This window comes from Panulirus ornatus, chromosome 11 (genome assembly GCF_036320965.1).
Source record: "Panulirus ornatus isolate Po-2019 chromosome 11, ASM3632096v1, whole genome shotgun sequence".
Classification (NCBI taxonomy): Eukaryota; Metazoa; Arthropoda; class Malacostraca; order Decapoda; family Palinuridae; genus Panulirus; species Panulirus ornatus.
The window spans coordinates 42,926,925-42,951,130 of NC_092234.1; the positions used below are offsets into that span (position 1 = coordinate 42,926,925).

Below are 24,206 nucleotides of genomic sequence, written 5' to 3' on the forward strand. Positions count from 1 at the left end.
ATACATGTGTATGGGGGTGGGTTGGGCCATTTCTTTCGTCTGTTTCCTTGCGCTACCTCGCAAACGCGGGAGACAGCGACAAAGCAAAAAAAAAAAAAATAATAATATCTTAGTCCACATGAGTACATAAATTAGCAGTCTTACAAAAATTAGGTGCATGACTTGATTATGTTTTCACAATTTTTCATTCTACATTGTACCTTTGTCTGCATGATACTTTTTGGGAGTGGAAGCAAGTAAGGGTTTTGGATAAGTACTATGCAGTAATTGGGCTGAATGTTTACTATATTTTTTAATATTTTTTTACATTAGTTCACTGTTTCCCACTGCAAGGTGGTGCGAGGAAAAGACAAAGAATGGCTGTAATGTTTAGTGCATGGAAGTTAGAGCCCCCTGTCCAGGGCCAAGCCAAAGGGATCTTTCTTAGGTTTTCCTAGACTGCTTCATAGACTTTCACTAAGCCCAATGACAGTGTGTCATCACCCCATATACTACATCACTCCAGTTTGCTCTATCCCATATATGCCTTGCACCCTCCAGCAATTTCAAGCCCTGATCACTCAACACATCTTTTGCTCCATCCTTCCATCTCTAATTTGGTTACCCCTTCTCATTATAGACATCCTTCCCACACTCATCCTCTCCATTTGTCCAATCCATTTCAAAATGCCCTTTTCAGTTCTCATATATACTCTTCTTACTACCACACCTCTATGTTACTCCTCTGTTTTCTTAGTTGATCAACCCTCCTAACAGCACTTATGTCTTCACATTTAATATCCTAGGCATCCACCCTTTTCTCATTATTTTTTGTCTAAAATCCACACCTCGCATCCATACAGCAAACAATGGGGGCTGCTGTACTGTCAGATATAACAATCTTTGCCCTTAAAGACAATGAACTCTTCTTCGACATATTCCTCAATGCACCCAAGACCTTTGCCCCTTCTACCAATTTATGTGTCACTTTTGCTTTCATGTTCTGTTTGTTGTCATATCCTCTACCAAGTGTCCTAAACAACTCTTTTTCAGGTTCTCTCCTTTCAAACTCACACTCCAAATAACATTTCAGATCACCTGTCACTTTGCATTGCTAAACTAAACAACCTTGCCTTTATTCAAATTTACCCTCAACTTTCTCTTTTCACACACTCACCCAACCTCAGACACCAGCATCTGCAGTTTCTCACTCAGATCTGTGCTACCAGCACAGTGTCATCAACAGACATCTTGACACCTCCCAAGCCCTCACCCACACCTCCTAGCAGTCTGCATACCTGCTCCTTTCTCCTAGATCCTAGCATTTACCTCCTCCACCACCCCATCCATAAACAGATTAAACAGCTGTGGTGACCATACCCTTGCTGGAGACCCACCTTCATATTGAACCAGTCGCCCTCCTCTCCACCTACTCGCACATATGCCTTACCCTCTTGATAAAAACTCATAAAAACTCATCACTGCTTTTGATAGCTTTCCTTCCACATCCTAAGGAGTATGAACTTTAAAAGAATTACCTGTATGCTGGTAGAGGCCTGCATGGGATGGAGTAACTTGAAAATAATTGGTATATGGAGGCAATTTGCTGTCAGCAGCCTGCACCATGACACATAACGGGATCAAGATAATCATAGGAAGGTCTGTGGGGCTTTGCTGTGGATAAGGAGCTTTGGTTTCATTGCATTACCCATGACTGCTTAAGAGTGGAAGTGAAAAATGAAGGTCATTCTGTCTGTACCTGACACTACCTAAGTGTGAGAAATGGCAGATTAGTGTGACAAATAATAGAATTTTCCTGTAATGCTCCTCTGACCTGTCATCACCTAATGTTATCTTTCTTGCTGCATGGGATCTCTTAATTTTAGTTTTAATGTGTTTGCCTTCCAAATGTATGCTAAGTTACTCAGTTTGTCACCTTTTCACTTTTAGATATTCAGGTTTATGTTGACGCTAAGTTTTTAACTTTTTTTATGAGTGATAATTGCCCCAGAGAAACTGACTTCTGACCTTCTTTGGCAGTAGGTGGCTCAGACCTCATGAAATGGGGTAGGACAGTGTAGATTACATCATTGTTCCGAACTCCTCATCATCCAACAAGAAGTGCACATAAGTGCTACTTAAATGGATGCTAAGTTACTCAATTTGTCACTCTGATGTATGTTATTTATATTGAAGCAAATTTTTTAACTTTTCTGAGTGATAATTGCTCCAAATACACTGATTTGTGACCTTCCTTGGCAGTAGATGGCTCAGACCTCATGAAATGGGGTAGGGCAGTGTATGATAACATCATCATTCCCAATTCTTCAACATCCAACAACAAGTGCAAAGTTCACATAAATTCAAAGTTCCAGCTATGCAGTAGCTTTAGTAACTAGCATCAATCACCCATTGCATAGGCAATAGCATGTCTTCATTTAGGCAAGAGGAAAAATAATTTTTTTGCTTTAGGTAGATCCAGTGAGCATCTGAGAGAGCACTTTCTCTTTATCCATCAAAACTTATTACTTAATGGAATTTTTGTTTGAAGTGCATCATACTTTTGCATATTATTTCCAACCGGAAATTTCTTGTTACTAATAGATAGTACATATGTTTCGTACAGGACAACTGCCCCAACCTCCAAACATTGGACCTTTCAAATGTGATGACGATTGGTCGTGATTGTGTGTCAATAAACATTGAGAGGTTACAAAAAGGATGCACAAAATTAAGGACCTTGAGACTTACCAACTCTCTTGTTAGACTTACTCAGACATCTTTGTCAGAACAGGTATGTACATGGACATCATTATTGTCTACCTTTATGACTTTAAACCATGTGAATATTATAATTGTGCTGAAATTTCTTTCTTTAATGCTGTTTTGCCCAGAGGGCATGAAACGTTCAGGCTAAAACAACTTTTGAAACTTTAAAAGATTTGATTTTTAAGTCATTTGAGTACATGGAGGGATATTATTTTGTTAAAATGTAAAGTAAAAGCTGCTACAAGAAAATTGAATTGAGATTGTAAAAGATGAAGCCTTGGATGATTTTGATGAAATTCTAGAATAAGTAAGTGGTTGGGTCACTATTTAAGAAAGTCAAATGAATTGGTACCACACTACTTGAGCCTTTATAAAGGCAGCCAGTGGAAACCTATAATACCTTGGCTGCCTTCTCATGATGCTGTTTGTTAATGGGTTGGTGGAAAAAGTAAGTGAAAATCATCAAGAGAGGGTCGAGTTTGCAGTAAATTAGGGTGGCAGTGCCTGGGAGGTAAGTCATTTGCTATTTGCAGATGATACAGTAGTAGTGGCAAATTTGAAAGAAATTTTGCAGAAGCTGGTGTCTGAGTTCGGGAGAGTATGCAAAATGAGGAAGTTAAGAGTTGATATGAATTAAAATAAGATGGTTAGGTTTAACAGGGTTGGGGAAAGACAGGTTGGTTTGAGTGTGAATTTTGTTTAAGGTTGTTTGTGTGTTGTATGTATCCATCTGTCACCTCAACCAGCTGCTGTCTTTATGTACAGATATATGAAATAAGTCTAATTGGAACAAACATTGGTGAAAGAGAGATATATATACCCCCTGCAAGTGAGACTAGTGATTAAATTTGCCCACCTGAATGTTTCAGGTGGCTTCAGAATTGTAAGTTTGTGAACAGACACCAGCCTCAAATGGATGCTTTTGTGTATCTCAGAAGGCTAAAAGCCTTTAAACATTTTGAAGCCATAAGTTTTCTTTAGGATGTATTTCTGTATGTGTTCCTGAAGGCTCAAGACTTTTTTGAAAATATTGTGTTTTTCCATAGATGTAGAAGCTTGTTTCCTTGTATACTTCAAAAGAACACTATTCTTTTGGATTCTGCAATGCCATTATACAAAATACCTTTCTTTAGAGCTGGTTTAACTAAACTGTTTCAGTTCTTTGAGATTCATTCAGGTTGCTCCCTGTAAGACAGTGATCCTTGAAAAGCATTTATAGTTGTGCTGAAGCCTCTGAACCTCTGTGACTACTAGACATCAGAGAAATCTGTGTGAGTTGAGATGTATTCACCAGATCAACTATATCCTAAATGATATCAAATTAAAGATAACACACACACACACACACACACACACACACACTGCACATATACACAACACACACACACAAAATACACACATACAAAACACACACACACAATGACACACACACACACACACACACACACACACACACGCACACACACACACACGCACACACATATGCACACTGAAAAACTAGGAGCATTGGTACCTCTAACCTACAGAATACAGAGGGAATGGTAAGAAAGAGAAAAGAATGGTTTCATAGATGTCAAAAAAGCAAAAAAACTTCACGGTGCACAGTGGCATATGATTTATAGATGGCGCTCTTGCCAGTGAGGACTTGCAAAGTATAAGGGCACAAGTTAGGATATGCCAGGATAAGGATGGAGGAATAAAGAAACTTTAAAAGTAATATTGTGGACAAGGCAAGACAAAAGCCAAAACTCTTCCATGAATTCATCAGGAGTCAGTTGCTAGTTAAAGAGCAGGTAACCATATTAAAGGATTCACAGGGAGGAATTGTAGAGGATGATATAAGGATATGTGAGGAACTGAATAACAAGTTCAAGAGTGTTTTTACAGTGAAAGACACCATATCCCCAACACCAATGAGATGGAATGGGAAGGAGAGTTTAGAAAACATTGAGATATCAAGAAAAGACTGTAACAGAATATTTACTGAAAGGTCTTGACCTACACAAGGTTCATAGTCCTGATGAAATTTTACCACATGTGCCACATGTGCGAATATGTTAGATAAACCTCCTGAAATACTGTTCGAGATATCTTTGGAGAGAGGCAGAGTGCCAAGGGAATGGAGAAGGAAGACCAGGGACAGGCACTGAACTACAGACTAGGAATTGATGAATTTCTGAGGAGGAGAAATTGCATAAGTATAAGACAGCAACTTTTTAGGGAGCAGAGGTCATGTGTAACAAATTTCTATTCTATTGGAGGGTTAGCTCTCTCTTAGACTAAAGGGAAGGCTGGGTGGTTTGCTTTTAAAACTGGACTGCCAGAAAGCATTTGGCACATGGATTGGGGATTATAGCAATTGAAGGAAACAAAGGATTTATGTCAGAGGAACCGTCACCAAATGGGTTAAGGTGACCAGCAGAGTGCTACTGGTTTCTGTTCTGGGACCATTACTCTTAATGATCTCTGTGAATTACTTACCTGAAGACTTCAATATGATTATCTAGCAGATTATAAACTTCAGGTTTCTATGAGTTGGAAGGACTTCGGAGTTATCATCCCTGACTTGTTACCAGAGTCCCACATTAAGTGATTGGAGATATTAGAAGAGCTTTTAAGTATGTATGGATAAGGAAAGGTATAGCAGGCTTTTCATATTGTGCATGAGGCCAAAACTAGAATATACTTCATGAGTTTGGTCACCCGCACCTAAGAAAGCACAAAGAGCTAATAGAAAAAGTCTCTAGAGTAGAATAACAAAAATGGTACCAGAATTAATAGAGCTGAGATATAGGAAAAGGCTAGATGCTTTAGATTTGCCTACTGTAGAAAAGAGAAGAGGGAGGGATGACCTGATCACAACCTTTAAGTTTTAAAACAGATTGATGCTATAGGCAGTGAATAGTTCTTGAAGAGGTGCAGGGATAAAGCAACCAGAGGACATTCCTTGAAAGTAAGCAAGAAACTTGTTAAATAAGGTGTAAAGAAGTACTTTTATGATATATGAGTGGAGGGTGAATGGAATAGAATGAGGACATGGTTAATGCTGATGATATACATACATATTAAAAGTTGTATGATAGAGAATGTTCAAGATAATGGGCTCCAGGAGTGTAAAACTCCCTCCCCATGCAGTGAAATAGGTTGTACACATAGATGAGAGAGTGGATGAATACCTTCTTCTTCATGACTTACCATTATATTCGGATTTACTTGAATCTGCTAGGAAAAAGATTGGCTTTACTATTTTACGGGTTGAGTCTATGAGATGGTGATTAATATTTTCATGTTGATACCTTTGGTTATAGCAGCTTAGATGACATCATATATTTCAGGTGAATGATTTTTATGCCTGAGGATTGGCGGAATGCGTGCATAGTGCCATTGTACAAAGGCAAAGGGGATAAGAGTGAGTGCTCAAATTACAGAGGTATAAGTTTGTTGAGTATTCCTGGTAAATTATATGGGAGGGTATTGATTGAGAGGGTGAAGGCATGTACAGAGCATCAGATTGGGGAAGAACAGTGTGGTTTCAGAAGTGGTAGAGGATGTGTGGATCAGGTGTTTGCTTTGAAGAATGTATGTGAGAAATACTTAGAAAAGCAAATGGATTTGTATGTAGCATTTATGGATCTGGAGAAGGCATATGATAGAGTTGATAGAGATGCTCTGTGGAAGGTATTAAGAATATATGGTGTGGGTGGCAAGTTGTTAGAAGCAGTGAAAAGTTTTTATCGAGGATGAAAGGCATGTGTACGTGTAGGAAGAGAGGAAAGTGATTGGTTCTCAGTGAATGTAGGTTTGCGGCAGGGGTGTGTGATGTCTCCATGGTTGTTTAATTTGTTTATGGATGGGGTTGTTAGGGAGGTGAATGCAAGAGTTTTGGAAAGAGGGGCAAGAATGAAGTCTGTTGTGGATGAGAGAGCTTGGGAAGTGAGTCAGTTGTTGTTCGCTGATGATACAGCGCTGGTGGCTGATTCATGTGAGAAACTGCAGAAGCTGGTGACTGAGTTTGGTAAAGTGTGTGAAAGAAGAAAGTTAAGAGTAAATGTAAATAAGAGCAAGGTTATTAGGTACAGTAGGGTTGAGGGTCAAGTCAATTGGGAGGTAAGTTTGAATGGAGAAAAACTGGAGGAAGTAAAGTGTTTTAGATATCTGGGAGTGGATCTGGCAGCGGATGGAACCATGGAAGCGGAAGTGAAACATAGGGTGGGGGAGGGGGCGAAAATCCTGGGAGCCTTGAAGAATGTGTGGAAGTCGAGAACATTATCTCGGAAAGCAAAAACGGGTATGTTTGAAGGAATAGTGGTTCCAACAATGTTGTATGGTTGCGAGGCGTGGGCTATGGATAGAGTTGTGCACAGGAGGGTGGATGTGCTGGAAATGAGATGTTTGAGGACAATGTGTGGTGTGAGGTGGTTTGATCGAGTAAGTAATGTAAGGGTAAGAGAGATGTGTGGAAATAAAAAGAGCGTGGTTGAGAGAGCAGAAGAGGGTGTTTTGAAATGGTTTGGGCACATGGAGAGAATGAGTGAGGAAAGATTGACCAAGAGGATATATGTGTCAGAGGTGGAGGGAACGAGGAGAAGAGGGAGACCAAATTGGAGGTGGAAAGATGGAGTGAAAAAGATTTTGAGTGATCGGGGCCTGAACATGCAGGAGGGTGAAAGGCGGGCAAGGAATAGAGTGAATTGGATCGATGTGGTATACCGGGGTTGACGTGCTGTCAGTGGATTGAATCAGGGCATGTGAAGCGTCTGGGGTAAACCATGGAAAGCTTTGTGGGGCCTGGATGTGGAAAGGGAGCTGTGGTTTCGGGCATTATTGCATGACAGCTAGAGACTGAGTGTGAACGAATGAGGTCTTTGTTGTCTTTTCCTAGCGCTACCCCGCACACATGAGGGGGGAGGGGGATGGTATTCCATGTGTGGCGAGGTGGTGATGGGAATGAATAAAGGCAGACAGTGTGAATTGTGTGCATGGGTATATATGTATGTATCTGTGTGTGTATATATATGTGTACATTGAGATGTATAGGTATGTATATTTGCGTGTGTGGACGTGTGTGTACATACATGTATATGGGGGTGGGTTGGGCCATTTCTTTCGTCTGTTTCCTTGCGCTACCTCGCAAACGCGGGAGACAGCAACAAAGCAAAATGAATAAATAAATAATATATAAATAATTTTTTGCACTTATGTCATCACTGGAACTTGTATGAAATGCACATATTATGCCCATCATTGGAACTTCCATTTCTTTAAGTGAAGTACTTTTATGGAAAAAAATTTTGCAGTACACTTCGAAAATAACAAAACAAGTTTTTTGCATGATTTGAAAATTTTTAAGTGAATTCTTGAAATTTTTTTGCATAAATGATGTGTTTATTACAGGGGCATATTTTCTTTTTAATTCAGTATCTAATGATTATGCTATCTATGATAGCAGTGTTTTGACTTTGAAAAGATGTGAAATGTATTTAGAAATAGTGTTTGCTATAATTTCTTTGGTCCCCCCACCCCACAATACTGTTTGGTGTACTGAAAAATTTAATTTCACAGGCATCATCACCAGGATTCCCAGAGTTAGAGGAGCTGAGTTTGGCTGAAGTTGGTAACCTCAGTGTTGGAATGAATGATGGTGAATTAGAAAGGGTTCTCAAGAACTCCCACAAGCTTCGTTTGCTAGATGTCAGAGGGTAAGTTTGAAATACTTTCAGTAAAACTTAGTAAGATGATTTTTTTGCTGATGGGTTAGTAACTGCATCACTCATTGTAATCTTAATCTCTCACATCAGGCATCACAATATGCTTGATTATGTGTGCAAGATTGAAGTATTTGATCTTTACAATGATAGTGTAGTGCAGCTACTTTTTCTCCATCTGCTATAACTAATTGTCCATGTTTCAACAGTTCTGTCTCACCTGTAATTACCTACTCATAATATTCAGGGAGGATGGGAATGTATCCCTTGAACGTTTTCTACTGCTTTATGACTTCTTTATTTCTGTATGCCATCATCATTAACCATGTCTTCTTTCATTTCATTTCATTCAACCATCACTGTCATACTATAAAAGTTTTGCACCTTTCTTAGTAAGGTTTTTGCTTAACTTCATCACATTTCCCTTGTTGTTCTAACCTTATATCTCAGAGAACTGTGATCAGGTCTTCCCCCACCCTTCTCTCTTCCAAGGTAGGTAAAATGAAGGTCTCTAACCTTTTCCTGTATCTCAGCTTTTTGATTCTTGGTACCCTTTCTGTTGCTATCCTCAGGACCTTCTCTATTAACTGTTTGTGCATTTTCAGTTGAGGTAAATAAACTTTAGAAACATATTCTACTTTTGACCATATGTATGATGTAAACAGCTTGCTGAATATTTTGTTATCCATGAACTTGAATGCAGTTCTGATAGTTGTTAGTAGACAATTGGTCTCCTTACCTGTTATTTCTCGTAAGATGGAATTCTGGTGGCTAGTTAGGGATGATGTCAACTCCCAAGTCCTTCTTATGTAGGTTCATGTGTCTTCTTTCCTACAAGATAATGATCTTTTCAAGGCCTTCTATTGCTGTGACCTTTCGTCATTACTTTTTATTTATTGGATTAAACTTCCTTCAAGGATGATATAATCCTCAATCCTTTTCACTTCCCTCATGACCCTTGCATCATCTGCAGACATATTTAGGTTGTATTTCTGGCATTTCTTTCTCATGAATCAATAAGTCAATTGGGAGGTAAGTTTGAATGAAGAAAAATTGGAGGAAGTGAAGTGGTTTAGATATCTGGAAGTGGATTTAACAGCACATGGAATCATGGAAGTGAGTCATAGGGTGGGGGAGGGGGCGAAGGTTCTGGGAGCGTTGAAGAATGTGTGGAAGGCGAGAACATTATCTCAGAAAGCAAAAATAGGTATGTTCGAAGGAATAATTGGTTCAAACAATGTTATATGGTTGCAAGGTGTGGGCTATAGATAAGGTTGTGTGGAGGAGGGTGGATTTGTTGGAAATGAGATGTTTGAGGACAATATGTGGTGTGAGATAGTTTGATCGAGTAAGTAATGAAAGGGTAAGAGAGATGTGTGGTAATAAAAGAGTGTGGTTGAGAGAGCAGAAGAGGGTGTATTGAAATGGTTTGGTCACATGGAGAGAATGAGTGAGGAAAGATTGACAAAAAGGATATATGTGTGTCAGAGATGGAGGGAACGAGGAGAAGTGGAAGACCAGATTGGAGGTGGAAGGATGGAATGAAAAAGATTTTGAGCGATCGGGGCCTGAACATACTGGAGGGTGAAAAGCGTGTATGGAATAGAGTGAATTGGAACGATGTGGTATACCAGGGTCGACGTGCTGTCACTGGATTGAACCAGGGCATGTGAAGCGTCTGGGTTAAACCATGGAAAGTTTTGCGGGGCCTGGATGTGGAAAGGGAGCTTTGGTTTTGGTGCATTACACATGACAGCTAGAGACTGAGTGTGAACGAATGTGGCTTATGTTGTCTTCCTAGCACTACCTTGCGTGCGTGCGGGGGGAGGGGTGTACCATTCCATGTGTGGTGGGGTGGCAACAGGAATGGCCAAGGGCAGCAAGTATGATTATGTGCATGTGTATATATGTATTTGTCTGTGTATGTATATGTGTGTACATTGAAATGTATAGGTATGTATCTGTGCATGTGTGGGCGTGTATGTATATACATGTGTATGTGGGTGGGTTGGGTCATTCATTCGTCTGTTTCCTTTGCGCTACCTCACTGACGTGGGAGACAACGACAAATTATAATAGAAAAAAAAAGATCAAGAAGAAGAATGTTTTCAGAACAGAACCCTGCAGTACTTTTACCTAATTCTATTTTGAGTAGGTTCCTGTGACAAGCATCCTGTCTTCCCCTCCTCAAAGATAATCTACCATCCATTTAAGAAGTTACCCTCTTATTCCTGCCTGGTGATCAGCCTCCCATGTGGTAATGTCAAAATCTTTTTGGCAGTCCATACGCAAACAGTCCACTCACCAGTACCTTCTCTTTAAGACAGAGTTCACTTTATCTGTCTATGTCTGTCTATCTATATCTGCCTATCTATCTATCTATATAACTATCTATCTAGCTATCTGTCTATATCTCCATTGCCTGTTCCCTCTGGAACTCTTTCAAAGGAGTGGCCACAGAAATAGTCTCCATAACTATTGAATTCCAGTACTGTTTCTTACCCTTCAGTGCTCACTTTTGTAGAAATTTGATGGGCTTATTACACATGACCTCCTTACCCGGAAACTGTGCTATATTTCTGTTCGGTAAATTCTTCCAAGTAGAAAGTCGTGTATTTACTTTCTAAGTATCTTTTCCAGAACTTTACAGACCACACTTGTCAGGGAGACCACTTTTTAGTTCAGTGCCTCTTCCCATCCCCACTACCATGACGTTTTGCCTTTCTCCAATGACATCTTGAGCAGTATTTCTAGTGGGCTAACACAAATCTTCTGCACATATGGTGAAATTTCATCAGGATAGTGAGCCCTGTATGGGTCCAGACCTTTTCTTATTCTGTTGATTTGCAAATTTTGGAGGAAGTAAAGAACCCGTCTTTTAAAATGTGCTAAGTCAAAGTTATTGGGAAAGACATGAGAATGTAGAGAGTTCCAGAGCTTCAAGGTGTGGGAAAAGAAACATTTATCAAACTGACCCACCTTTGATTTGCCAATGGAGCACATTAATCAGGTGATGCAACAGTTTGCTAAGTATTGCAAAGTCTAGATAGTGGTTGGGGCACACAAGCAGCCTGCTCTTGGGAGTAAAAACCAAAGTAAAACCTATAGAAGAGGTAAAATAAACCAACATTGCTTCGTAGGGCAAGCAGGTCAAGTCATGAAGCTAGCTTGGGAGAGTTTATGATATGATAGGTGGTAGTTGGTAGGTTGTCACCAACCATGAGGGTATGTTACTGGTACTACACACCTAGGTAGTGGGAGGGTTGTTGATGGCTGCATGGTGAGCCAGCCCATCACTGGTTGCCAAGGCACTCCTTTGACCCAGGTAGCTGTCTTTCCTTTTTGCATCGCCCATACACGGACTACTGGTATTCTGTCCACAGATATACAGTCTCTCCTTCTCACAAAAACACTTAGCTCACACAACTCATTTTTTGCAACTTTACATTTTCCTGCTGTGAATGCTTTGCACTAGCCCTGCCACTTGGCAAATTGGCAGGAGCAATAGATAGAAGTAGTAAGTAGGTCTGTTAGAGAGGAACCATAGGTAGAAACAATAAATAGAAGTAGTAGGTAGGAGCATTAGATAAAGGTAGTAGGTTTTAACATTATGCAGGATTATTAAGTGGGCACAGTAGGTAGAAGTAGTTGATTCGAACATTAGGTGGGAGCCTCTGAAAACATTGAGCTAGAGTTGCCCTCTGCCAGTGGCCTGTTAAGGGTGAGGCACTAAAGGCTAAGAAGAAGCAGTGGAGTTTAACAGATATGGAGGCTATTTTGCTGTGGCCACCCCTTTCAGGGAGATTCCAAAGGGAATGGATATCAGAGATATAGACATCGTTTCTAAGTCAGACCTTTTTCGACTCTGTCATAGCTAGAACTAGCACTCTGTACAAGGATGGATCAGTCCTTTGCATAAATGGAGCAACTGCCAGTCTCATTTGTATCTAGCTTTACAGTGTGACAGTTAGTCTCTTGAAAACAACAACTTTACTTTTACAGACATGTCTTTTGAGTATCATCCCTCATGCATCACCACTGTGGCTAGCAATTTTACTTTACTTTAAATCAGCAAACAGAATACCATCATCTGCATACAGCACGCACTGTTAGCTTTCATTCTTTTCCAGTATAGTTCAGCTGTACCCCCACGTTATCTCCAACTTATTGTCACACATCATTTGAATAGAGTAGAAATAGTACCTTTTTTCTGAAAAATGTATGACTTCATTAAAGGTTTTTGCAAGAGTAGAAACAGATCCACTGTTGGCTTCCTTTACAACAGATAGATGGATTGATATAGATGGAAAAAAGTGAATGCTTAGGTTTATGTATTGCAGCCTAATTCATTAAAGGACTTATTCCTTTTGGTATCATTATTAGATTAAATAAAGATTATGTCTACTTTGGCATACTAATTGCACAAAACTTAATCATATGAAGGAAGAATGTCACTTACCTCTTTGATTTCTACCACATTTTTTCACTCACCAAGTTTTTGCCCCTGCAGGTGCATGAACATCACAGATTCATCGTTGGTTCGCATTCCGCCATGGGATTTGGAGCATCTCTTTTTGGCAGGTTCTACTTCTCCCAAGAGTTACTCAGATCGGCTGGAGCTTGTGGTCTGCAAATGGCAACATTCTTTGGTGGAATTGGATCTGTCTTGGACTGCTAATGCTGACAGTATTGATGCTGCTCTAATGGCTATATCTGAAAAAGCTGATAATAAACTCAGGTTAGTGCAGATGAATTCTTAATTTTTTTTAGGAACACTGAATTGCTTTTTTTTTTTTTTTTTTTTTTTTTTTTTTTTTTTTTTTATACTTTGTCACTGTCTCCCACGTTTGCGAGGTAGCGCAAGGAAACAGACGAAAGAAATGGCCCAACCCCCCCCATACACATGTATATACATACGTCCACACACGCAAATATACATACCTACACAGCTTTCCATGGTTTACCCCAGACGCTTCACATGCCTTGATTCAATCCACTGACATCACGTCAACCCCGGTATACCACATCGCTCCAATTCACTCTATTCCTTGCCCTCCTTTCACCCTCCTGCATGTTCAGGCCCCGATCACACAAAATCTTTTTCACTCCATCTTTCCACCTCCAATTTGGTCTCCCTCTTCTCCTTGCTCCCTCCACCTCTGACACATATATCCTCTTGGTCAATCTATCCTCACTCATCCTCTCCATGTGCCCAAACCACTTCAAAACACCCTCTTCTGCTCTCTCAACCACGCTCTTTTTATTTCCACACATCTCTCTTACCCTTACGTTACTCACTCGATCAAACCACCTCACACCACACATTGTCCTCAAACATCTCATTTCCAGCACATCCATCCTCCTGCGCACAACTCTATCCATAGCCCACGCCTCGCAACCATACAACATTGTTGGAACCACTATTCCTTCAAACATACCCATTTTTGCTCTCCGAGATAATGTTCTCGACTTCCACACATTCTTCAAGGCCCCCAGAATTTTCGCCCCCTCCCCCACCCTATGATCCACTTCCGCTTCCATGGTTCCATCCGCTGCCAGATCCACTCCCAGATATCTAAAACACTTCACTTCCTCCAGTTTTTCTCCGTTCAAACTCACCTCCCAATTGACTTGACCCTCAACCCTACTGTACTTATTCACATTTACTCTTAACTTTCTTCTTCCACACACTTTACCAAACTCAGTCACCAGCTTCTGCAGTTTCTCACATGAATCAGCCACCAGCGCTGTATCATCAGCGAACAACAACTGACTCACTTCCCAAGCTCTCTCATCCCCAACAGACTTCATACTTGCCCCTCTTTCCAAAACTCTTGCATTTACCTCCCTAACAACCCCATCCATAAACAAATTAAACCATGGAGACATCACACACCCCTGCCGCAAACCTACATTCACTGAGAACCAATCACTTTCCTCTCTTCCTACACGTACACATGCCTTACATCCTCGATAAAAACTTTTCACTGCCTCTAACAACTTTCCTCCCACCCCATATATTCTTAATACCTTCCACAGAGCATCTCTATCAACTCTACCATATGCCTTCTCCAGATCCATAAATGCTACATACAAATCCATTTGCTTTTCTAAGTATTTCTCACATACATTCTTCAAAGCAAACACCTGATCCACACATCCTCTACCACTTCTGAAACCACACTGCTCTTCCCCAATCTGATGCTCTGTACATGCCTTCACCCTCTCAATCAATACCCTCCCATATAATTTACCAGGAATACTCAACAAACTTATACCTCTGTAATTTGAGCACTCACCCTTATCCCCTTTGCCTTTGTACAATGGCACTATGCACGCATTCCGCCAATCCTCAGGCACCTCACCATGAGTCATACATACATTAAATAACCTTACCAACCAGTCAACAATACAGTCACCCCCTTTTTTAATAAATTCCACTGCAATACCATCCAAACCTGCTGCCTTGCCGGCTTTCATCTTCTGCAAAGCTTTCACTACCTCTTCTCTGTTTACCAAATCATTTACCAAATCATTGCTTATAATTTATATAATTGTATAATTTATATAATTGTATCCCTGGGGATAGGGGAGAAAGAATACTTCCCACGTATTCCCTGCGTGTCGTAGAAGGCGACTAAAAGGGAAGGGAGCGGGGGGCTGGAAATCCTCCCCTCTCGTTTTTTTTTTTTTTTTTTTTTTTTTTTTTTTTTTTCCAAAAGAAGGAACAGAGAAGAGGGCCAGGTGAGGATATTCCCTCAAAGGCCCAGTCCTCTGTTCTTAACGCTACCTCGCTATCGCGGGAAATGGCGAATAGCATGAAAAAAAAAAAAAAAAATGAATAGAAGCATTGAGAAGTTTTTATCAAGGTTGCAAAGTATGTGCATGAGTAGGAAGAGAGAAGAAGGAATGTTTCCAAGTGAAGGACGGTCTGTGGCAGGGGTGTGTGATGTCATCATGGTTGTTTAATTTGTTTGTAGGTGGAGTGTTGAGAAAGGTAAATGCAAGTCTTGGAGAGAGGGACAAGTATGCAGGCTGTAGGGGATGAGAATGCCGGGGAAGTGAGTTAGTAGTTGTTTGCTGATGATACAGTACCATTGAGAGATTCGAGTTTGAAACTGCAGAAGTTGGTGACCAAGTTTGGAAGGATGTGTGAAAGGAGGATATATTTATTTATTTTATTTATTTTGCTTTGTTGCTGTCTCCTGTGTTAGCGAGGTAGTGCAAGGAAACAGACTAAAGAATGGCCCAACCCACCCACATACACATGCATATACATACATGTCCACACACGCAAATATACATACCTATACATCTCAATGTATACATATATATATACACACACAGACATATACATATATACACATGTACATAATCCATACTGTCTGCCTTTATTCATTCCCATTGCCACCTCGCCACACATGGAATAACAACCCCCTCCCCCCTCGTGTGCGAGGTAGCGCTAGGAAAAGACAACAAAGGCCCCATTTGTTCACACTCAGTCTCTAGCTGTCATGTAATAATGCACCAAAACCACAGCTCCCTTTCCACATCCAGGCCCCACAGAACTTTCCATGGTTTACCCCAGACGCCTCACATGCCCTGGTTCAATCCATTTACAGCACGTCGACCCCGGTATACCACATCATTCCAATTCACTCTATTCCTTGCACGCCTTTCACCCTCCTGCGTGTTCAGGCCCCGATCACTCAAAATCTTTTTCACTCCATCTTTCCACCTCCAATTTGGTCTACCACTTCTCCTCGTTCCCTCCACCTCTGACACATATAACCTCTTGGTCAATCTTTCCTCACTCATTCTCTCCATGTGACCAAACCATTTTAAAACACCCTCTTCTGCTCTCTCAACCACACTCTTTTTATTACCACACATCTCTCTTACCCTATTATTACTTACTCGATCAAACCACTTCACACGACATATTGTCCTCAAACATCTCATTTCCAGCACATCCACCCTCCTCCACACAACTCTATCCATAGCCCACGCCTCGCAACCATACAGCATTGATGGAACCACTATTCCTTCAAACATACCCATTTTTGCTTTCCGAGATAATGTTCTCGACTTCCACACATTCTTCAAGGCTCCCAGAATTTTCACCCCCTCCCACCCCCTATGATTCACTTCCGCTTCCATGGGTCCATCCGCTGCCAAATCTACTCCCAGATATCTAAAACACTTCACCTCCTCCAGTTTTTCTCCATTCAAACTTACGTCCCAATTGACTTGACCCTCACCCCTACTGTACCTAATGATCTTGCTCTTATTCACATTTACTCTCAACTTTCTTCTTTCACACACTTTACCAAACTCAGTCACCAGCTTCTGCAGTTTCTCACATGAATCAGCCACCAGCACTGTATCATCAGTGAACAACAACTGACTTACTTCCCAGGCTCTCTCATCCACAACAGACTGCATACTTGCCCCTCTTTCCAAAACTCTTGCATTCACCTCCCTAACAACCCCATCCATAAACAAATTAAACAACCTTGGAGACATCACACACCCCTGCCGCAAACCTACATTCACTGAGAACCAATCACTTTCCTCTCTTCCTACACATACACATGCCTTACATCCTCGATAAAAACTTTTCACTGCTTCTAACAACTTGCCTCCCACACCATATTTTCTTAATACCTTCCACAGAGTATCTCTATCAACTCTATCATATGCCTTCTCCAGATAGATAAATGCTACATACAAATCCATTTGCTTTTCTAAGTATTTCTCACATACATTGTTCAAAGCAAACACCTGATCCACACATCCTCTACCACTTCTGAAACCACACTGCTCTTCCCCAATCTGATGCTCTGTACATGCCTTGACCCTCTCAATCAATACCCTCCCATATAATTTACCTGGAATACTCAACAAACTTATACCTCTGTAATTTGAGCACTCTTTCTTATCCCCCTTGCCTTTGTACAATGGCACTATGCAAGCATTCTGCCAATCCTCAGGCACCTCACCATGAATCATACATACATTGAGTAACCTTACCAACCAGTCAACAATACAGTCACCCCCTTTTTTTGATAAATTCCACTGCAATTCCACTGAAAGGAGGATGTTAAGAGTAAATGTGAACAAAAGGAAGGTTTATAGGTTTAGCAGAGTTGAGGGACAGGTTGGATGGGGTGTGAGTTTGAATGGAGAAAAATTGGAAGAAATGAAATGTTTTAGATACCTGTGAGTGGACATGGCAACAAATGGAACCACAGAAGTGTCATAGGGTGGGTGAGGGGGCAAAGGTTCTGGGAGCACTAAGGGATATGTGGAAATAGAGATCATGATTGGTATGGGCAAAAATGGGTATGTTTGAAGGTATAGTAGTCCCATCATTATTATATGGATGCAAGGCATGGGTTATTGTCAAGACTGTGTGGGAGAGAATGTATGTCTTGGAAATTAAATGTTTGAAGACACTGTGTGGTGTGAGGTGGTTTGATCAAGTAAGTAATGAAAGGGGAAGAGAGAGGTGTGGTAATAAAAAGAGAGTGATTGAAAGAGCAGAAGAGGGTGTGCTGAAATGGTTCAGACATATGGAGAGAATGTGTGAGGAAAAGTTAACAAAGAAGATACATGTGTTGGAAGTGGAGGGGACCAGGGGAGACCATGTTGGAGATGGAAGGATGGAGGACAAAGATTTTAAGCGATCTTGGCTTGTACATGCTGGAGGGTGAAAGGCATGCATGGGATACAGTAAATCGGAATGATATGGGATACAGGGTCGAAGTGCTGCCAGTGGACTGAACCTGGGCTTGTGAAACATCTGAGGTGAACCAAGGAAAGGTTCTGTGGGGCCTGGTTGTGAATACGGAGCTGTGTTTTCAGTGCATTACACATAGCAGCTAGAGAATAGTTGTAAGTGGATGTGGTCTTTTTCATCTGTTTTTGGTTCTATCTTGCTTACACATTAAACAGTGATCAAGTATAAAAAAAAAATTGCGTGACTAACACTGAGGACCAATGCTCTTGTCTTGCTGTATCCTTACTGTATGTGCCTTTAAGTAATGTATGTATTGTAAAACTCACATATGTTGGGTCTTTCATTGCTGCTGCATATTGATTTCTCATGTGAATTACAACCACAGTCATAAATTAAGAAAGTTTCAAAACAGCGCAATACTTAAAATGCATGTTCATGGCCATAAATCCAATTTTGTTTTCATTTCATTGTCTTTGTAAGTCACCAAGATGTTTGATATGTCTACATTATCTTTGGATAATATCTTTGTATTTTTTTTAATTTTACATTGAAGGCTCCAGTCATGGACATAAGTCCACTTCAAGGCCAGGCCTTCATTGAAGTATAGAGAGAATTATGAAATGGGAAAAGGAAAGACAAGGGAAAATATTTAGTGATTTTGGAGGAAGTGAAAGACCTGTTCTTTTGAAATGTGCAGGGTCATAGTTATTGGGAAAAACATGAGAAAGTAGAGAGTTCCAAAGCTTAGATATGTAGGGAAAGAAGCAGGTATCAAAACAACCCAACTTTGAGTTGCTGATGGCCACACAATAATCATGTGATGCAGCAACTTGCCAAGTATTGTGTGGTCTAGCTAGTGGTGTGGGCACACAAGCAGCCAGCTCTTGGGAGCAAAAACCAAAGTAATACCTATAGAAGAAGGAAAGTGAACTAACATTGTGGTAAAGGGCAAGGGGGTCAAGTTTGGAAGTTAGCCTGGGACACTTTATAAGTTGAATCGCTTACTCAACTCTGTCAAGTAAGCATACAGAGCTAGAACCACCTCAGATTTTAGAGCAGTACTCCATAGAAGGATGAAGCAGTCCCTTGTATAAATGGAGCAGCTGTTCAGAAGACAAGAAGTTTTGACATCTAAACACGACACCTATTTTCTTAGAGGCAGACTGAGCTGTTCCTGTAATGTGGGTTTTCCAAGAGAAAGTGGATGTTACAGTAATACCAAGTATGTTTTTTAGTCAAGAGGTGGGATTACAGTACCATCAAAGGAGAGATGAGAGTTGTGTGGAGATTTCAATAAAGAGATGGGTAGACATTGGGTTTTGGTGGCATTAAACGTAACAAGAATTTGTGTACCCCACCAAGATATCCTGTCCGAGTTTATGGAGGAAGTTGTGTCAAGATGGGATACAGATCGAGTGAGAGAAGAGGGAGCAGAATTAAGGATGTGGATGAATGCATTGTTGTCAGCATTTGAGTGCATTGGATTATTTGTGGAGGACAGGACAGAACCCTGAGGGACACTGCTGCTGATGGAGAAAAGGGGTGAAGATGATCCATCAACAACCACAGAGATAGATTAGCCAGAGAGGAAAGTAGATATGAAGGAGCAAATTGAGGGAGGGAGGCCAAAGGAGGGTAGCTTAGAGATGAAATCCGATGCCACACCCTGTCAAAAGCCTTAGATATGTCAAGGACATCTACACATGACTCCAAAGATCTTTCAGGGATGATGACCAGACAGTAGTAAGATTAGAAAGAATATCACCAATGGATCACGCCTTACGTAGGCCATACTGGTGATCAGAGAGAAGACTGTCATTTTCGAGGTGTTTAAGGATATGGGAGTTGATGAAGGATTCAAAGACTTGAAATGGTAGATGTACAGCAATAGGACAATGGTTAGAGGGGTCAGAACGGTCACCCTTCTTAGGGATGGGATGTCTTAATACATGTTTCCAAGAGTGAAATGTTTTGGTTTTTAAACAGACACGGAACAGACAAGCAAGCTTGGTTGCCAGTTTGTAGGCACACTCTTTCAGTACACGGGGATGGATGCCATCAGGAACATAAACCTTGCTTGTGTCCAGAGAAAGAAGTGCTTTTTGGACAGTCTGAAAAGAGATTACGGGAAGAGGCATAGGATTAGTAAGAGGAGCATTAAGAGGTGAAGGAATGTAAGAGTCCTCTGAGGTGGGGTTAAGAGGATAGAAGTTGTTAGAGATGCCCTTAGCTAAAGACCAGAAAGAGCTCTAAGTTGATGACAAGGAGAGCTTATCCCACGTCCTTTGAATAAAGGAATGCTTCGCCTCACGGATAATGTGCTTGTAGCAGTTGCAGGCTGTGATAAAAGCTGAATGGGAGCCAGAGGAAGGAGAGTTTTTCCAAGCCCTATATTCGTGATCCATTGTCTGAATGGCTTCAGAACAGGAATGGTTGAACCATGGATTGGATGAAGAGGTTGTCTTGGAGGAAGAAGGGATAAATGCTTCCATTCCCTCAAGAATAAACTCTGCTAAGCATATGGTGGAGACAGAAGCATCATCACATAAGAGACAGTAATTTACCTAAGGAAAGTCAGAAAAGAAGTTATCCAAGTTATTCCTATCAGCTTTGTTGAGGTCCTAGTATTTCTGCTTAGAAGGGGCTGCTGGAGGGGAGGTGCCATTAGAATAGATACATTTATGAGAGTGTGATCAGTTGAACCAATTGGGGTTATTGTTGTGCATTTGTAGTGGGATGGACTAGCGGTGAAAAACAAATCCAGAGTATTAGGAGGGTGGTCCCAGCAGTCAGGAATATGGGTAGGGAGGGAGGTAATTTGCTCTGAATCATTGAGAATGGAGAACTTGAGGGTTTCAATCCCTTCACCATCCATATGGGAGGAATTCAACCATTCCCTATGGTGAACGTTGAAATCCCCGTGGTAGAGGATCTCGGCCTGGAGGTGAGAGAAAGTTACAGTCTCATGGCAGGAGTATAGATAATCGAAGAAGGATATGAAATATGTAAAACTAGGAGAGCAATAGGTGAAGCAGAGGAAAAGTGTGGTAGTAGGGAGGCAGGCATTGAGCCACATAACATCAAAGTTTGGAGACTCATGGTCCTTGAGGCGTGCAACAGGTGTGTTGATATTAGAACAAGCACAAACACCGCCTTTGAACCGAAATCATGAGTGCAGGTTATAGTTAGATATGAAAAAGGGACTAGTGAGAACATCGTTGGACACATCTTTGAACTGAAATTGTGAGTGGAGGATATAATTAGATATGAAAAGGGAACTAGTGAGAACATCTTTGGACAGATGTGTCTCAGAGAGAAGTAAGATATAAAGAGAGGTACTTCCAGTTTAGATATGCTATAAAATCTGGACACTCATAACTTCATGACATCTCACGCTATAAGTAATCAGCTTTGAGTATAAAGAGTGATATAAATTGCCTTCAGAGACCTTTAATAACATCTGGAAGTATTTTTTGAGTTTGAGTTTGTTACTTGCAATTTATTGCCTGTAAATCAGACTGGAGGAAGTGAAGTGTTTTAGATATCTGGGAGTGGATTTGGCAGCGGATGGAACCATGGAAGCGGAAGTGAATCATAGGGTGGGGGAGGGGGCGAAAGTTCTGGGAGTGTTGAAGAATGTGTGGAAGTCGAGAACATTATCTTGGAAAGCAAAAATGGGTATGTTTGAAGGAATAGTGGTTCCAACAATGTTATATGGTTGCGAGGCGTGGGCTATGGATAGAGTTGTGCGCAGGAGGGTGGATGTGCTGGAAATGAGATGTTTGAGGACAATATGTGGTGTGAGGTGGTTTGATCGAGTAAGTAATGAAAGGGTGAAAGAGAGGTGTGGATAAAAAGAGTGTGGTTGAGAGAGCAGAAGAGGGTGTGTTGAAATAGTTTGGTCACATGGAGAGAATGAGAGAGGAAAGATTGACCAAGAGAAGTGGGAGACCAAATTGGAGGTGGAAAGATGGAGTGAAAAAGATTTTGAGTGATCGGGGCCTGAACATGCAGGAGGGTGAAAGGCGTGCAAGGAATAGAGTGAATTGGAATGATGTAGTATACCAGGGTCGACGTGCTGTCAGTGGATTGCACCAAGGCATGTGAAATGTCTGTGGTAAACCATGGAAAGTTCTGTGGGGCCTGGATGTGGAAAGGGAGCTGTGGTTTCGGTGCATTATTACATGACAGCTAGAGACTGAATGTGAACGAAAGTGGCCTTTGTTGTCTTTTCCTAGCGCTGCCTTGCGTACATTTGGGGGGAGGGGGTCGTTATTTTCATGTGTGGTGGGGTGGCAATGGGAATGAATAAAGGCAGACAGTATGAATTATGTGCATGTGTATTTCTGTATATGTCTGTGTGTGTATATATATGTATATGTTGAGATGTATAGGTATGTATATATTGCATGTGTGGATGTGTATGTATATACATGTGTATGTGGGTGGGTTGGGCCATTCTTTCGTCTGTTTCCTTGCACTATCTTGCTAACGTGGGAGACAGCGACAAAGCAAAATTAATATTTTTTTTTTTTCGCTGCCTCCCGCGTTTGCGAGAGCACAAGAAAACAGACGAAAGAAATGGCCCAACCCACCCCCATACACATGTATATACATACGTCCACACACGCAAATATACATACCTACACAGCTTTCCATGGTTTACCCCAGATGCTTCACATGCCCTGATTCAATCCACTGACAGCACGTCAACCCCGGTATACCACATCGATCCAATTCACTCTATTCCTTGCCCTCCTTTCACCCTCCTGCATGTTCAGGCCCCGATCACACAAAATCTTTTTCACTCCATCTTTCCACCTATAATTTGGTCTCCCACTTCTCCTCATTCCCTCCACCTCCGACACATATATCCTCTTGGTCAATCTTTCCTCACTCATTCTCTCCATGTGCCCAAACCATTTCAAAACACCCTCTTCTGCTCTCTCAACCACGCTCTTTTTATTTCCACACATCTCTCTTACCCTTACGTTACTTACTCGATCAAACCACCTCACACCACACATTGTCCTCAAACATCTCATTTCCAGCACATCTATCCTCCTGCGCACAACTCTATCCATAGCCCACGCCTCGCAACCACACAACAATGTTGGAACCACTATTCCTTCAAACTTACCCATTTTTGCTTTCCGAGATAATGTTCTCGACTTCCACACACTCTTCAAGGCTCCCAGCATTTTCGCCCCCTCCCCCACCCTATGATCCACTTCCGCTTCCATGGTTCCATCCGCTGCCAGATCCACTCCCAGATATCTAAAACACTTTACTTCCTCCAGTTTTTCTCCATTCAAACTTACCTCCCAATTGACTTGACCCTCACCCCTACTGTACCTAATTACCTTGCTCTTATTCACATTTACTCTTAACTTTCTTCTTTCACACACTTTGCCAAACTCATTCACCAGCTTCTGCAGTTTCTCACATGAATCAGCCACCAGCGCTGTATCATCAACGAACAACAACTGACTCACTTCCCAAGCTCTCTCATCCCCAACAGACTTCATACTTGCCCCTCTTTCCAAAACTCTTGCATTCACCTCCCTAACAACCCCATCCATAAACAAATTAAACAACCATGGAGACATCACACACCCCTGCTGCAAACCTACATTCACTGAGAACCAATCACTTTCCTCTCTTCCTACACGTACACATGCCTTACATCCTCGATAAAAACTTTTCACTGCTTCTAACAACTTGCCTCCCACACCATATATTCTTAATACTTTCCACAGAGCATCTCTATCAACACTATCATATGCCTTCTCCAGATCCATAAATGCTACATACAAATCCATTTGCTTTTCTAAGTATTTCTCACATACATTCTTCAAAGCAAACACCTGATCCACACATCCTCTACCACTTCTGAAACCACACTGCTCTTCCCCAATCTGATGCTCTGTACATGCCTTCACCCTCTCAATCAATACCCTCCCATATAATTTACCAGGAATACTCAACAAACTTATACCTCTGTAATTTGA

General features: G+C 41.2%; 1 protein-coding gene across 1 annotated transcript in view; it reads left to right on the forward strand.

Moving 5' to 3' along the window:
• Fbl6 (F-box and leucine-rich repeat protein 6) overlaps positions 1 to 24,206 on the forward strand; it is a 110,654-nt gene that overhangs the window by 73,207 nt on the left and 13,241 nt on the right. The window contains exons 6-8 of the mRNA XM_071666840.1: positions 2,606 to 2,773; positions 8,311 to 8,447; positions 12,964 to 13,191. Coding sequence (XP_071522941.1) covers positions 2,606 to 2,773; positions 8,311 to 8,447; positions 12,964 to 13,191 — 533 coding nt within the window. The remainder of the gene's footprint in view (positions 1 to 2,605; positions 2,774 to 8,310; positions 8,448 to 12,963; positions 13,192 to 24,206) is intronic.